The 12,226-nt window shown below is 43.7% G+C and overlaps 2 protein-coding genes across 2 annotated transcripts in view; both read left to right on the top strand.

The window, feature by feature from the left end:
• Positions 1-1,742: 1,742 nt before the first annotated feature.
• LOC118888756 (60S ribosomal protein L30-like) lies at positions 1,743-2,156 on the top strand. The gene has a single exon (XM_036840169.1). It carries the CDS (start codon positions 1,743-1,745, stop codon positions 2,109-2,111), a length of 369 nt encoding a protein of 122 aa, XP_036696064.1. The 3' UTR covers positions 2,112-2,156.
• A 2,605-nt stretch (positions 2,157-4,761) lies between these two features.
• The window catches only part of C2H10orf67 (chromosome 2 C10orf67 homolog), a 114,595-nt gene continuing 107,130 nt past the window's right edge, over positions 4,762-12,226 (top strand). The window contains 2 exon segments of the mRNA XM_036840214.1: positions 4,762-4,814; positions 10,592-11,062. Coding sequence (XP_036696109.1) covers positions 4,762-4,814; positions 10,592-11,062 — 524 coding nt within the window.

The following is a 12,226-nucleotide window of genomic DNA, read 5'->3' on the forward strand; positions in this document are numbered from 1 at the left end:
TGTGGTGCACAGGCTCCAGAGTACAGGCTCAGCAGTTGTGGCGCACGGGTCCAATTGCTCCGCAGCATGTGGGATCCTCCCGGACCAGGGCTCGAACCCGCGTCCCCTTCCCTGGCAGGTGGACTCCCAGCCACTGTGCCACCAGGGAAGCCCCCCAGTGAAAGAGTTTTGAGCACCTTCTATGTGCCACATGCAATGCCTGTGCCACTTACACAAAGATAAATAAGGCCCTTTCCTGGAGATGATCATAATCTATGGGACAGAGATACACATACACAACTAAGAACAACGCAAGTTGGTGTGCCACAGCCAGGGCCAGGCGCTTTCTCAGGAACACAGTGTATCTGGAGCCTTTGTTCATGCTGTTTCCAGAACTGATTTTCTTTTCCTCTCCACCTATCCAGACTGTATTCAGCTTCCATTCCTGGGTCCACATCAAGCTTTTCTATGAAAAGTTCACTGAGTCTTCCTCCTTCAGTTTTTTCCCTCTTTCTTTCTTAGCATTTCGTTTTCTTCACATTTCCTACATCATTTGGAGTTTTCACTGTACAAAACAGCAGTTTATTGTAGACTTTACAATACTGCTATTGTAGCAGTTTATTGTTTTACAGGAATGTGTATCATTTTACATGTATTAGTTTTGTCTTCTTCATCAATGTGTAAGTTTCCAGAAGACCAGACGTCTCCTCTGTATTCTGTGCCAAACTTAATGCTAAACGTACAGCTAAATATTTATTGTGGGGTTGGGTCTGCCGTTCTCATTTGGCTACCTCAGCTTCTAAAAGCCTGATTGTTAAGTTCTCCCACAGTTCAAGCGGGATCAATTTATTTCACAACTGTAATTTGTTTTGTCACGTCTAGATTCAATGAGTTGAAGGCAATGAGTTGCCTTAAATTTCTAGGCCAGATGTGATATTTCAAATCTAATAGTGTTCTTACATAACACCTAATACATGCTATTCGGGATATGTGGTTTTTTACTTTCTTTTTTATTAGTGTAATAAATATTAAGTGTCTCTGCTTATAGGCCAGGCATGTTTTGTTGTGAAAGAAAGGGTGTATGTGGTCAGAAGTAAAGGAGTCACAACTAGAAACGAGCGCCACTATTGTCTTTCCTTCTTTCATCCCTTATGCTTCAAAGCTCCTTTGCAGTGAATTCTGGGACTGGGTTTCTCATATTGGCCGTTTCCTGGGTTAAACTCCTATCCTACTTTCCCCTCAGGGCCTCCTCTTCAGCTGTGACTAAACGTTCAGCATTTCATCTCCTAGATACTCATTGATGTGATCCTAAGCCAATCACTCCATTCAGTTGAACATTCTCTGAGCTCAATTCTCTCATATGAAAGAGGAATGTTATTGCACACGGTTGAATTAATAATGTAAATGAGGGACTTCCCTGGTGGTCCAGTGGTAAAGAATTCGCCTTCCAAGGCAGGAGACGCAGGTTCGATCCCTGGTCGGGGAACTAAGGTCCCAGAGGCTGCAGGGCAACTAAGCCCGGGTGACACAACCACTGAGCTCGGGCACCTCAACTTAGAGAGCCCACGGTGCCACAAACTACAAAACCCACGCACTCTGGAACACACGTGCCACAACTAGAGAGAAGCCGGTGCGCTGCGGCGAAAGATTCTGCGTGCCTCAACGAAGATCCGGCAAGCCACAGCTAAGAACCAACGCAGCCAAAAATAAATTAAATAAATAAATAAATAAATAATAAATCTTCAAAAAAAAAAGTAATGTAAATGAGAGCTTTCTTGCTCCCCAGCCATCTTGGCAGCTGCTCGAAAAAGTCACTGGAGTTGATCAACTCTAGGCTCCAACTCGTTACGAAAAGTGGAAAGTACACGCTGGGGTACAAGCAGACTCTGAAAATGATCAGACAAGGCAAAGCGAAACTGGTCAGCCTCGCCAACGACTGCCCAGCCTTGAGGAAATCTGAAATAGAGTATTATGCCATGTTGGCCAAAACTGGTGTCCATCACCACACTGGCAATAATATTGAATTGGGCACAGCGTGTGGAAAATACCACAGAGTATGCACACTGGCTATCATTGATCCAGGTGATTCTGATATCATTAGAAGCATGCCAGAACAGACCGGTGAAAAGTAAATCATGCACAATCTTTCTTTAATAAAACTTGCCAAAGCTTGTTTTTTTAAAAAAAGAATAATAATAATAACGCAAATGAGAGAAGCATTTTCTGGACCTTAAGGACCTGTGCAAACATCAGATGTTACCATCATCATCATCAACATCATCACCATCATCATCTTCATCATTGCTATTATCTCCATCACTACCTTGTTTGCAAAGTTACTTAAGAAGGGTGATGTGATGGAAGGAATCCTGGTAGATATTACTAGTGCTCCCCAACATCAGTTCCCCTCTACCTCCTGAGCACTTGGAAGAATAGACTTTTCAGTTGCCTTTGCAATTGGTGGAGCCCCGTGACTCTCTCTGATCAATGGAGTGGGTGGAAGGGGCCAACGTATTTAATAACTGGTGCCTGACGCTTTCTCCTTCTTTTTCTTGGTGAAATGACTCAAGAGGCCTTGTGTTCCAGATAGACAAAGCTTCTATCAGCTGGATCCCTAAGTTGTTGTGTGGAGCAGAACTTCCTGCCAACTCTGTGGGACTTGTAGTGTGAATAAGGAATTAACTTTTGTTGTATTGAGTCACTGAGATTTAGGATTGGTTGTTGCTGTAGCATAACAGCCTAATACACCGATACCCTGTGACAGACCAATGGATAAAGAAATCCTGGATGTAGCTGTGGCCTAACTACCTGTATGTCCTTGAGTGAGTGGACTAAAGTATACCAGCTCTAAGGTCCCTTCAGCTCTGAAAACTCTGACATTTCAACACTGCAAAGCAATCCCATGCCAATGACAGAGAAATGTTACCTATCATTTAAGGAATAAAATGAAATTTCAGCTTATAGAAAATCATCTCAGAGAATGAATCAAGCTAGAATAACTTGTAGAATTGAGACAATATTTTTTAAACTGTTTTATACACACACCGGCCTTTTAAAGAGAGTGTGTTAAAATAGTTGCATTAAGGAGAATCAGTGACTTGTGGTCATTATTATGAACCTTAGTTATTTTACAGTGATGGCCTCAGGGCCAGTGATGAGTATAAGTCTCTTTGTTACTCACAGTGGCCTAAGCCTCCCATGTGATCTGAATTTTTGTTATGAATTTTTTACAGTCTTTTTTGTGCCAGCCGTTACCTTTCATTGCTGTCAATGTCCTGATCATTTTCAGCAGCTCGTCCCCCAGCTTTTATTGGCTGTAGAGGTAGAAAGCAGATATCAGACTGTTAGAATTGTACATGATGGTTAGGATATATAGGGTCTGAGTAAGAGGTTAAGAAGCTTTCCTAGGAGTAAAGCAAATAGGTCCTCAGCATGAACTTTGTAGCTTCTAAGGATACACATCTTTTTGCTTCATTTCTTATTCTCACTAATATTGCACAAAGGTGAATTTTCCCAGTAAGTGGGGTCTGGTAGACAGTGTGCTAATGTATTTGATTCTCTAAAGCAGCCCTAGCAACATAGATTCATAATTAAGTTGCCAATATGGGCCTGACAGCTTTAGAGAGAATTCTCAGGCCATTTGCCAAAACTAACATCATGGGAAGAACTAAATAATTTGTTCCTCATGACAATTTGGTGAAGCAATATAGCATAACAATTAAGTGTGTAGGCTCTGGAGTGTGACCGTCAGTGTTCAGAGCCCAAGTGCACAGAGCTTACCCTTGCAAGCTCTGTGAACTTGGGCAAGTAAATCCACCTCTTGGTGTCTCCATTTCTCCTTTTTAAATTGCGAGTAATCAACTAAATGAGTAGTGTGTTGAGTGCTTAGAAAAGTTCCTGGCATTGTCAGCACTCAGTAAATGTTAGACTTGTAATAATTATTTTTCTCGGTCCTTTTAGTATACTTACTGTATTGGTCAGGGTTCTCCAGAGAAACAGAAACAATGGGATATAAGTGATATAGAGAAAGATTTATTATGAAGGATTGGCTCATGTGACTGTGGAAGCTGAGAAGTCCCACCATCTACTGTAGATTCAGGAGGACCAAACTGGAGGACCAAGAAGGCTGGTGATATAGTTCTGTACCAAACCTGGAGGCCCAAGAACTGGGAACCGATGGAGTTAAGTGCCAGTCTAAGTCCGGGGGCCTGAGAGCCAAGAGCGTCCATGTCTGAGGACGAGAGAAGATAGATGTCCAAGCCCAAGCAGAGAGCAAATTCACCCTTCCTCCACCTTTTTGTTCTATACAGTTTCTCAACAGATTGGATAATGCCTGCCCACCTTGGTGAGGGGGGATCTTTACTCAGTCTACCCATTCGAATGCTAATCTCTTCTGGAGGCACCCTCATGGACACACCCAGAAATAATGTTTTACCAGCTCTCTGGGCATCCCTTAGCCCAGTCAAGTTGATATAAAATTAACCATCACATTTACAATTATCAGCATTAAGTGCTACAAAGAATATAATGGTATCCTCTGATTAATTTGTAAATTTTTCATTGGTCACTCTGTTAGGGTTCTCCAGAGAAATAGAACCAATAGGATGATTGTATATAATATAGTATATAGATAGATTTATTTTAGGAAATTGACTCACATGATTATGGAGACTGGCAAATCCAAAATCTGCAGGGTGGACCAACAGGCTATAGACCCAGAGGAGAGCTGATGCTACTGTTCTAATTTGAAGATCATCAGGCTGAAGACTCAAGAAAGAGCCAATGTCCAAGTTCAAGCCCGAAGATCATCTGCTGCAGAATTCCCTCTTGTTCAGGTAGAGGACAGTCTTTTGTTCTAGTTGGGCCTTCAACTGATTGGGTGAGGCCCACCCACATTTCAGAGGATAATAGGCTTTACTCAGAATCCACCGATTTAAATGTTAATCTCATCCAAAACCACCCCCCCACAGAAATATCTGGAATAATCTCTGACCACGGATCTGGGCACCATGGCCCAGCCAAATTGACACATAAAACTAACAGTCACAGACACATATCATGTCTCCTTACTGGGCCAGTCTCTTCAATTGGTGGCTTGAATCTAGCCCTAGAATTTCCTGATGGGAAGTTCTCATTTGCAATCCTCTCCCTCTCCTCACTTATACATTGAAGAAAGAAGGGGTTTCCTTTTTCGTGAAGGAGGCAGCAAAACATGAAGATCTCTCTGGCCTGAAATATCTTGTTTCTCCCTTGGTTGCACATGAATTCCTGCAACCATCAGGCACTGGCATCTTGGATTAATCTCTCAGCCTACCCTTTAGAAAGCAGCCAACAGGATTTGCCTGCCTAGTTCTCTTGGTGTCAACTACTAGGTACACAACTCTTTAGGAATGGCCTTTTTAAAAAACTTATTCAGAGTTAGTCATTGATTCACTTGATAAATACTTAATGAACACCTACTATGTGGATGGCATGCGTTGTCCTGGGGATACAAGGATGAATAAGAAACAGATTTTATACATCAAAATCAGTCATATTAAGGAAGTTTTTATGATTTCTCTGGCTTCCCAAAAAACTGACCTAATTTGGTCACATGCAATTCTTAGGTTTCTTTAGATAAATGCTGTATCCTTTAAAGGAGTTTGATGAAGGTCAAGGTTAGCTATTTCCCCACAACCTTGCTCTCAGCTTATAATGAAAGCAAGTCTCAGACATTTATTTAAAAAACATTCAAAAACAAAAGCAAAAACAAACAAACAAACAAAAGAGAAATTAAAAAACACTCATTAGCAAGCAGGGCCCAAACAGTTTATGCAGCCTGTTCAGAGAGGTCCACAAAGTCCCACCTTTCTGTTCTTTCAGGTGTTCTGACTACTGCCAGGTGTGGATGGTTCCCTTGAAGCAGATGTGATAACTTTCCAGAAGCAAGCTCCTAGGCCCTTTCAGTGGGCATCGGGCAACTATACAGCAAAGGCTGGACAGAAGGCAAGGGGTCAAGCCCCATCCCTCAGGGTTTAAGTTACAGCCTTCCTGAGGTTCTTGCATACTGTTCCTGCAAGGGTGGGAGGATTTATGAACTATGTTAGCTGACTTACATAGCTTGAAGATCTTTAAATTCACCAGTTCACGCCTGCTTCTAACATCTACCGTGATAGTCAAGAGACCACTACATTCAATAAAAACCCACTGCTGACGTGCCATATATTAACTGGCACAGTGTGGCTTGTTGGTTTAGAGCAGTTAACAGCAGAGCTTGAAGTAGTCCCTTCTGTCGTGTGGGCGTCCTTATAAGCCACGGTGGGTGGACCATCCCTGGATTGTGTGCCCCTGATCAGCACCTTGGTTACATGCTTGGTTATAGCATAACCCATGTCACATGTACATAATACCTCTCAGTGTACACTAAAGTATTTCCAGGTAAATAAACATATATTGTAACAATAACAACCTGGGTTTCATGTTACTGTATTCTCCTATGCCCCTGTTCTCTGCTAGTTCTCAAAATTGCTAAATTTGTATTTTTTTCCTACCACTTTTCCAAGATAGGGTTTGAAGCTGAAGGACAACGACGGATGCCTAAAACTGCAGTTACAGGATGTTAATGAGCTGGGCTGACTGCCCAGGCAAAGGCTGACTTGCAGGTTTGTTGTGGGGAAAGCCTTGCCTCTGAATCTAGCCCTCGTGAAGGCGGGTCTAAATCCTGTATTTTATCAGTTCGTTAGGTCAGGCTATAGATGAATACTCACACTAACCAAAGTCACATTTTTGCTGTTTACACCAATTCTTTCTTGGAAATCTATGTACCTGTGAGTCTGGATTAGTTATTGGCAAGCTGCCTTGTGACACTGGAGAAAGAACAGAGAACTAGATGGTACTATACAGGTACTTTATCCAAGTTATGGAAAAGCCTGATGAGTGTTCCACATCTCATGAGACTAGATCCCTCTATGATGTGATGAAATGGAGCGCCCTGAACAGATTTCTGTTTGATAAATTCTTACTATACCTTCTTTCACTGATTCTAAGATTCACATTTTTAACACCTTTGGATAGATTACATGAAATACGGTAACTGCCTTTTTATTACTCTCCATTCAGACTTCTACCTTTCCTGAACCACCTCACTATATATTACAGTGGACATGTTACAGATGTCCTATCTCCCAGGCATGAAGATCCACTGTGGTCACATGACCAGACTTGGAGATTTCCCAAATTCCCTTCAGCCCCAGGTTCATAAATCTTCTCTCAAATGGACTCACTTCTTTTTTTTTTTTTTTTAATTTATTTAATTAATTTATTTTTGACTGCATTGGGTCTTCGTTGCAATGCGTGGGCTTCTCATTGCGGTGGCTTCTCTTGCTGCGGAGCACGGGCTCTAGGTGCCCGGGCTTCAGTAGTTGTGGCGCGTGGGCTCAGTAGTTGTGGTGCAAGGGCTTAGTTGCTCCGTGGCATGTGGGATCTTCCCAGACCAGGGCTTGAACCCGTGTCCCCTGCATTGGCAGGCGGATTCTTAACCACTGAGCCACCAGGGAAGCCCCTGAACTCACTTTTTTTTTTTTGCCCGCGCCATCTGGCTTGGGGGAATCTTAGTTCCCCGACCAGGGATGGAACCCGTGCCCCCTGCAGTGGAAGCGGGGAGTCCTAACCACTGGACCGCCAGGGAATCCCCATCTCAGATAGACTCACTTCTGCAGATGGCTAAACTCTACCATTGTTTTTACATTTTTACTGATTTCCCTTCTAAACTTAGCTTTAAATAGAGGATACCCTTTACTACAGCAATCAAGGGCATTTGGCAGTTAAGATCTAAGTTCCATATCAAAGTTACTCCTGTCCAAACTCCCTATCATGCTTCTCATTTGGTTTTCAGCTTTAGCCAGACAACAAACACTTACTGATGGATTTTTATAAGAGTGGACATGTTATCTCATGGCAGCAAAATTTAAGACATTAAAATGATCTAGTCTCAGGAGTTTTTCCATGAAGGATTTAGTAGCATAATATTGTCCTGGCTAAGGGCCTTGCTATTTCCTGTTACAACTCTTTATTTAAGAACTTTGGTTCTGGATGAAGCACGACATAAAACAAGTTTACATAACAGAGCCTGTACCACATAATCTTAGATTACAGCTGATGATAAAAGAAAAATAAGCACTTTATGCAGGATGATGCTCTAGAAAGAATTTAAATTACAAACCTTCACTGAAACCCTCTTGGCTTTTACTTTTACTAGACTCTAGAACTGATAATATCCAATTGCAATATATAAATTACTATGTTTAGAGCCAGCACTTGACTCAATCAAATCCTCATGCTATTTCATCTGAGATGTTTACATTTTTAATAATTGGTAGGTGATATTTTCATATAAGGACACATTAAATTTATACATGTTTCAGAGAAGCACTTGAAAATTTAAAATTGGGGCCTTAGTCCTATTAATTTAGCAAGTAAAAATTATTTTCGCTTATGAAATATTCAACTTTTTTAAAATGGAAAACTTTAAATACTACATTCCTCGGCTGTGGTTTAGAAGGAAGGAACACACTCTTTGAAGGCCTGGTTAGCATTCGACTTGCAGTGTGTTTTATGCGCTGCCTGCTTTTCTTGCTTTATGGATTATTTCCAACCACCCAGAGACAGGTTGATTATCTAGTTTATACTGGTGAGAAAAGAGAGGCTCGGAGATGTTAAAACAAAAACAAAAACAAAAACCTTTCCCAATGTACTAAAACAAGTTTCAGAGCTACCATTTTTTTTTAATGTTTAATCCAGAGCTCACAAGCTTTCCATTAACAACCATCAATGAACTCAACATGTGATACAAAAGGCCTGCATTTAGTATAATAAATTCTCTGACAGTGACAGTATTGGAGGCGGGAATATGATCTGAAATGAACAATTTTATAAGGCAGAACACCTGAGAGATAAATGTAGGTAACTGATAAGAAGCGTTATGTAGTTCATAGTTTCAAAAAACAATCATCATCATAACTTGGTCTCCTAGACACTGAAATCTGAAGCTCCTTGATATGCTATATAGCATGGGCAAACAAAGAGGTTTTGTTCAGTACATGTTTTTGTGGGATGGTGTAACTATGCAATCCCTATAGGTCAACAAACACTGCACAGAGCTGACCAATGACTCATGAAATCTACTGCGAGATCTCCCTCCTCAGTTTCAAAATATTCATTTAGCATTGCACTAGTGAAACAGCCAACAGCTTGTCAGTCTTTTCACTATCTTGGCCTGGTTAAAAATGGATCAGGCTTTTTAACTTGGAATTTTACTCATTTAAAAAATTTCATATGCATTGTGGTAAAATAAAAATTCACTTAAGACAATTTAATTTATACATATATTACACTTACATATGCATATATTTTTAAAATACTCTTTTCATTATATAGTAAAATTTTCCTACGTAGACTTAGAAGTTAGATTTTGAAAATAAAAACCACCATAGAGTAAAAGTAGCTCTTTTTCTCCTTTCTTCAACTTCCCGAAGGAAAAATGAATCTTCACGGAAGACTGTGTTGACACTGGTTATGAATTTTGTTTGGCATTTGGGACTTTTCATCTTTGTCTTTAAATATAGAGTAGTGATAATGCTACAGTGATTTATTCTTTGTATTTTGAGCATCCAATACCAAACTAACTTCTTTTTACATAATTATTATGAGAGAGAAGAAAATATTTTGTTTTCCTGTAGACAACAGATTGAAATGCTTAGTTCTAAACTGAAATTACTTAGTTCTAAAACCAGGCAATTGGGACTTCCCTGGTGGCGCAGTGGTTAAGAATCCGCCTGCCAAAGCAGGGAACACGGGTTTGAGCCCTGGTACGGGAGGATCCCACATGCCGCGGAGCACCTAAGCCTGCGGGCCACAACTACTGAGCCTGTGCTCTAGAGCCCGTGAGCCACAACTACTGAGCCCGCGTGCCACAACTGCTGAGCCTGCGCACTTGGAGCCCGTGCTCTGCAGCAAGAGAGGCCGCCATGATGAGAAGCCCGCGCACCGCAACGAAGAGTAGCCCCCGCTCACCACAACTAGAGAAAGCCCGCGCGCAGCAGCGAGGACCCAATGCAGCCAAAAATAAATAAATAAATTTATAAAAAAAAAAAAAAATAACCAGGCAATGACATATTGATGATATCAGAATAGATGTTTGCTATCATTGTCAATGAGTGGTACATAATTTAAAATAAAGGATTAGCAACAGTTTCACTATAAGGAACTTACTATTGTAGAAGCAGTAAAAATGAATTCCACACAACACGATATAGCTTAAAACGATGCGTTAGTTCTGACCTTTTATATTAAATAGGAATGTAAACCTGATTAATCTCTGCAAAAAAATTTTTTGTCCACGAACACTTACGTTTGTGGCCAACTGGCAGGTATAGGCAATTCATCAGGCTGCCTGCTTCCCTCTTATTATGGGATTGCTCTGAGAGCCCAAGGCTCATTATGCAAAGGGCATCGTTATTAGATGGGTGCACTATTTTTCATCCTCCCGGAAGCTGACCTTTAGCATAGGAAGGTCAGGAAAGCGAGGGCCGTCGAGCTTCCGTCTAACGTCGCGAGGCGAGGGGTGTTGACGTAGGAGAACAGCTCAGGCATCCACGCCCCCTAGTGCGCGGGCCTCGCAGGAGGCTGAGCTCAGAGCTTTAGCACAGGAGAAGGCGCGGAGAGTTCGGGGCGTGGTGGGCTGCCGCAGGGTTATCTACAGGAGTCCGGCTCTCCTGGGGACATGTCAGCGGCGGCCTGGCCCGTGCGAACCGAGAGCAGGAAGCCGTGAGCCAGGCGGGCCGTGGAAGCGGCAGCGCGTCGACTCCCGGGCAGTCTCCAGGCCGCCCGCGGCGCCCGCGCCCTCAGGATTCCGGCGCTCTGCCGGTTCCCCGGGAGTCGCCATGGCAACGAACGCCGGGTCCTGGACTCGGCGGGAGGCGCCCGGCCCAGCTGCCACCTCCGCGGCTCCGATGGAGGGCTGTGCCGACGCACCAGAGACCGAGGAGTGCTGGAAGATCATCGAGAACCTCGAGTCCACTATTGAGCAATTCCAGTTCAGCCCCAGGTGACCGGCGCGAGCTGCGGCGCCCCGGCCCGCGCTGCCTGCCCCTCCCGCAGGTCAACCCGGCGCGCCGCGCCCCTTCCCGCGCTCCACCGCTCCGCGGGCTCCTGGCTCCAGGCCACAGTGCTGCTGTTTTGATTTCTAAAATGTACTACTGTACACTAAGCACGGACTCTGGAGCCAGACTGCCTGGGTTCGAATCCTAATGACACGCTACAGGGCCCCAGAGTTGGGCGAGTTAGCTGACTTCTGTGTGCCTCGTTATCTCATCGGGGAAGCAGCCGCGATGGTGATGGTGACGCATAGTGCCTCCTTAATAGTTCATAGCGAACATCCAGTGAGTTAATCTGAGTAAGGTGTTTGTAAGAATGCCATACATATAGCGTACATAGTACCACTGAAGTGTTTGCCAATATAACTATCTGTTATTGACCCTTCTCTATAGTTTTTCCATCTCATAATCCTTCTTTGCCCCCTGTGCTCCAGTGTTATTTGGATAATGTAGAGCTGATATTCCTCGGGGGGAAAAAAAAAAAGGTACTTTTCTTTCTAAAAACCTTTTGAAATCCATAAGTGGCCTGCACTAGGTTAGCTGCTGTGGAGGCCCTAAGACAAGGGCCTCGTGGTGCCCGGTGGGCTGGCTGAGAGGCAAGCCCCGCCCACTGAGGCCTCTCCCGAGTGGAAAGAAGGGATCAGAACCCAGTGGTGGGGGGCGACGCAGTGAAATGGTGCCGCCAGACCAGCTGCCCCCGCTCAACTGTATTAAGTGGGTGCGTTTGTTAAAAGAGATCCGAACCTGGTTGATTGGTGGTTGTGAAAACACATATTGGCAGCAGCGGACGGTAAGCTCGGTGGGCACAGTGTCTCACCTGTTCTAGTGGTTGACTGAGAGGAATGACTTCCTGCCCTGGGTTCCGCAGCATTCCGTGGTGGGGAGCTTCTCCAGCAAAACGCACTGGCGGTGCTCAGCGGCCAGACTGACAGTGCCAGGGGCTCAGTTAGTGCTTGCTGCGTGAACAAAGGAGCCACTGATGCCCGTGTGAGTTTCTCTTCACCTGCAGTGCCGGGGGGACTGTGCTGGTGCTCAGGTGTCTGGTGTGAGCGGGAGAGGCTCAGTACTGACTGCAGTCCCGGAATGAGGGAAGAATCAGCCCGTGAGGAAGCAGC

The sequence above is a fragment of the Balaenoptera musculus genome, chromosome 2 (genome assembly GCF_009873245.2).
Source record: "Balaenoptera musculus isolate JJ_BM4_2016_0621 chromosome 2, mBalMus1.pri.v3, whole genome shotgun sequence".
Lineage (NCBI taxonomy): Eukaryota > Metazoa > Chordata > Mammalia > Artiodactyla > Balaenopteridae > Balaenoptera > Balaenoptera musculus.

What these genes read in the sequence shown, in the direction of transcription:
- LOC118888756 (XM_036840169.1), top strand. Translation starts at nt 1,743, where the DNA reads ATGAGAGCTTTCTTGCTCCCCAGCCATCTTGGCAGCTGCTCGAAAAAG.